The 4,613-nt window shown below is 35.5% G+C and overlaps 1 protein-coding gene across 1 annotated transcript; it reads right to left on the bottom strand.

The window, feature by feature from the left end:
* Positions 1-272: 272 nt before the first annotated feature.
* LOC122048098 (aspartic proteinase CDR1-like) lies at positions 273-1,681 on the bottom strand. The gene is made up of 2 exons (XM_042609703.1): positions 1,464-1,681; positions 273-1,371 (listed from the first exon to the last, which is right to left on the bottom strand). Exons 1-2 carry the CDS (start codon positions 1,679-1,681, stop codon positions 273-275), a joined length of 1,317 nt encoding a protein of 438 aa, XP_042465637.1.
* Between the last annotated feature and the right edge of the window lie 2,932 nt (positions 1,682-4,613).

The following is a 4,613-nucleotide window of genomic DNA, read 5'->3' on the forward strand; positions in this document are numbered from 1 at the left end:
TGATTTGATCATCGAAGTCGCACAAAGATCTCTCTTTGTTGGTATTTGCAAGTAATTCTCATAATTCTTCAATGAAAATCTTATTCCCAATCAAATTCCATGCCAATTCACTTTTGCTCCAAGAGATAAGGCGTTTGGAAGAGTGTAATCGCTTTTGCTCTACGTATTGTCAATTTTTTTGAAAATTGAAGAGCGGCCAAAAAATTCTCATGAAAAATGGAGCCGTTTTTACTAAATATAGTAAAGACATTTATTAGCGGCAAACACTAACCCTAAAGCTGGGTGCAATCGGCACTAGCGAAGGACACTGCCGGGATATCGAGATCGTACCCAACGTGTAAATTTTGCTGAGCCACGTTCCCAAATATCGGCGTGTCGGAGCCAGAATCCGTCACCGCGAGGCAAACCACCTGATGCGCTTCCTGCATGAACATGCTCGTCGGGCTCAGCCTCACCGACGCCTCTCCGGCGAACTTGAACGTGATAAATGGTAACTTCTGCCTATCGGGCTCGCCGGTCACTGTGAAGCACAGCGGCAGAAGGCGGTCCGGATCAGTAGCCTTGGGCAGGCTGACCACCCTCGACACCTCCTGCACCAAACTCGAGAGCACGCCGGTGGGCAAGTAGTTTACGGTCGTGCCGGAGTCGATGATGATGTTGCCTGTCTTTAATCCAGGGGCGGAAGGTGGGACTGGGACCGAGCCGGCACCGTCGACTATGATCTCTTCTAGCCGGAGGACGAATAAGGAATCTTCCACCGTCATCGGGGTGGTGACCTTGCTTCCGGCGACCACGCCGGTGGAGCCGAAGATGGCTTTGCTGCTGGCCTGCGTGTCTGACATGGGAACCAGGCAATAAGAGAAGTATTTCTTGTCGAGAGAGGGAACGATCTGTGAGACGAGAGAGACGGGACTGGCGCTGAGCCCTGCCAACCCGGCGGTGCGGCTGCTGAAGACGCCGCTGCTCTGGGAGTTGCAGCCGAAGGCGATATTGGAGAAGACGAGCGGAGACCCGGAGGAGGAGTCGAAAGTGAGGTCCTCGGTGCCGAGGACGCCGTCGATCTTCGACCCGTCGTCGTATTCATAGTGGTATTCGCAGGAGCTGCCGCCGGCGCAAGGGCTGCTGGAGAGGACCTTGCAAAGGTTGGACTGGCAGGGGAGCGTCCGGTAGGAGGAGGATTTGCCTGGATCGAAGTACGGCGCCGTCTGCTTGTAGCACTTTGTGCAGGGGACGCAGTTGGCCCAGATGAGGTCGCTGCCGGTGTCGGCGATGGCCAGGATGGAGAACGGCGGCGTGCCGACACGAAGCTCCATCAGATACTCAAACGAGTCGGGGACCACCCTTGAGACCGCGTCCAACGACGTGATGCCACTGCAACCCGACAATTATCATCCAAAATTAATTTTTTTTTTCAATTTAAAAATAAATAAATAAATAAATATTTAAAAAATAAAAAATTATACCCTTTTCTTTGCGCACGTGCAGCAATCCGGCGGGCTTGGATGGCGGATCGATAGATTGATGCACGTGCGCGATCTAGTGACGTGGCAGAGTGATTGTAGAACGGTGATTTAGGGGAGTCGCGATGTATAAGCTCGATGCTAAAACTTGTGGCCGCCGCTGCCGTTGTTGTCATTGCGGCCGCCGCCATAGAGAGCGCAAGTAAAATCACGATCGTCATGTTTCCTCTCGAGGAAATAAAAGAGTGACTAGGAGTGAGAGAGTGTGCGACGTCGTATTACTTGGCAAGGTTAAAGAATTTATAATCGAGCTTTCTATGTTTATTTGGAAGAAAATTATGGCAGAAACAAACATTAATAGCATTTGAATGATATAAAAAAAATATATGAGTTAATGTAAAGTAATTCCGGCTTATATATATATATATATATATATATATATAAAGTTAATTGTTGCTCAAACTAGACTTTTAAAATATTATAATTTATTTAGTTAGTGGTAATTTGAACAAATTGATAATTGAAAAAAAATAATGATTAAAAATAAAAAGTAACCAAGAGAATTTATTTTAAACTTTTATAAATGATAATTAGAAAAGGAAGGCTCAATATGAGAATTAGGAAAGTTTGCAAGCACTCTTAAACATTCACTTGTAATTTTATGAAAAATGGAAAAAAAAGGAATAAAAATTATCTTACAAAGCCGGTCTAAGTCTTTCTCCTTACCAATAATAGAAGAAGAAAAACTAATTTTGAGATATATTTACTCTTCCATTTTAAAAAAAAAATGGTTTCACTCAATGGTGAATCATATATAATTAGATAGTTAATTAATATCAATGTTAAATTTCTTGGCATTAATCTTACTATTGTATTAAGAATATGATCATTTACTAACTAACTCTTAATTAATTTGGTGAAATTAAAATTAAATTATGTTAATGTCCTATTTTATATCGAAAATAATTTCAAAGTTTATTAGTAATTTTCACAAATTATTAATTAGGGATCTAGAATTCAAGACTGGTATATTATTAAAAATTTTTGTCATTAATCAATCAGAAATCTAGAGTTTAAGACTCATATGCACCGTATTATTAGAAAATTTTCTCATTAATCAATCAGAAATCTATAGTGTATTATTAGGATTTTTTTCATCAATAATTTTCTCTGATTCTTTTAAATTTTATATCTTACGATTGACAACACTGCGAGTGGAGAAGTTTCTATAAATACTTTGAGTTGGCGACATTAATATTTTTCTTAACTTTTTGGCTAAGATCAAGTATGACATTAAATTAATTTTTATAAAATTCGAATGCATTCCTACCATCTTGTGCACACTCTACGTACAAGATATTATTGCTTTGTTATAATGATATTAAATGTTTTAATAAAAAGTGATTATTGGGACATCCTTCAATATTCCCATTTAATTAGAACATGTCATAGTATATACCTCAGGATAGATGCCTAATAAAATTGGATTCAAGAAAAGAGAAACATCTTTGATTTAATTTTATATTCTAAGAATATAATTTTCTTTTTCATCTTTCATTACCTAAAAGAGCTTTGGGTAAAAATGAAAAGAACTTTATTCTTTGAAATCATCATATAGAATTTACCATTCATTTGTTGACAAAAGATAGTTTATTCTCAATAATTTTTTTTGAAATTTCTCAATAATTTCTGGTAGTATACCATAGTCACCTTAAGTCCTTAATATATTATTTGACATTATTGATGCATATTAAATGTTGAATTCTGCCATTCATTTGTTGACAAAAGATAGTTTATTCTCAAATTTTTTTTTTTGAAATTTCTCAATAATTTTTGGTAACATACCATAGTCACCTTAATACATTATTTGACATTATTGATGCATATTAAATGTTGAATTCTACCATTCAGTTGTTGATAAAACATAGTTTATTCTCAATAATTCCTTTTTTTTAATGAAAGTTCTCAATAATTTCTGATAACATATTATAGTCAGCTTAATACATTATTTGACATTATTGATGCATATTAAATGTTGAATTCTACCATTCATTTGTTGACAAAAGATAATTTATTCTCAATAATTTCTTTTTTAATGAAATTTCTCAATAATTTCTGGTAGCATACCATAGTCACCTTAATACATTATTTGACATTATTGATGAATATTAAATGTTGAATTCTACCATTCATTTGTTGACAAAAGATAGTTTATTCTACAAAATTTTTTTTAATGAAATTTTTCAATAATTTCTGGTAACATACCATAGTCAACTTAATACATTATTTGACATTATTGATGCATATTAAATGTTGAATTCTACCATTCATTTGATGACAAAAGATAGTTTATTCTCAATATTTTTTTTTATAAAATTTCTCAATAATTTCTGGTAACATACCATAGTCACCTTAATACATTATTTGACATTATTGATGCATATTAAATGTTGAATTGATTCAACAGTTGGATGAACATGACACATTCACACTATAACGATTACGAAGTTTCGTATGGTTATAATTTTATAGTTATTATAATTTGAATATTATTGGATAAATTTATAACGTAGTAACTCTAAAATAATAATAATAATAATTACCAAACTAAATCGCATCAGACAAAAAGTGAACACTTTGAAGAGAAAGTAAACAAAGGAAAAGACTGAACCGCTGAAGGAGAATGATTCAGCTGTGAAGGTTAGCTGCATGCTTTCAAATTTAATGGCCAATTAGGAGACCACTAATTATTTTTTAAAATAAAATTTAAAAATATTCTATCAACAAAATAATATATTCCAAGTTTGAACCGTGTAAATTCAAACAAAATAATATGTTCGAGTTGTATTCTAAAAGTTCGACTTCAACAACTCGTTCAAAATTTACTTAGGTGTTTGACCTGATGCTACCACTCGTTCAAAGATTGAGACTGCTTCAAAATCTTATCTTTTTCGTCCAGCAAGCTCCAAAATTCAATCTTGCTATGGAATCGAGCTTCAAAATCCAACCTTGACTTGATTAAGTCTTCTCCCTTCCTCATACCGTCACCCTCTCTATATGTGCATCCATTCAGTTCAATCTTCTTCCTCGTTGCAGTTGATTCGATTCAATTGGGGAATTCTGAGAGATTTGTTCGAATTATACTGACTGAAT

The sequence above is a fragment of the Zingiber officinale genome, chromosome 2B (assembly GCF_018446385.1).
Source record: "Zingiber officinale cultivar Zhangliang chromosome 2B, Zo_v1.1, whole genome shotgun sequence".
Taxonomy (NCBI): domain Eukaryota; kingdom Viridiplantae; phylum Streptophyta; class Magnoliopsida; order Zingiberales; family Zingiberaceae; genus Zingiber; species Zingiber officinale.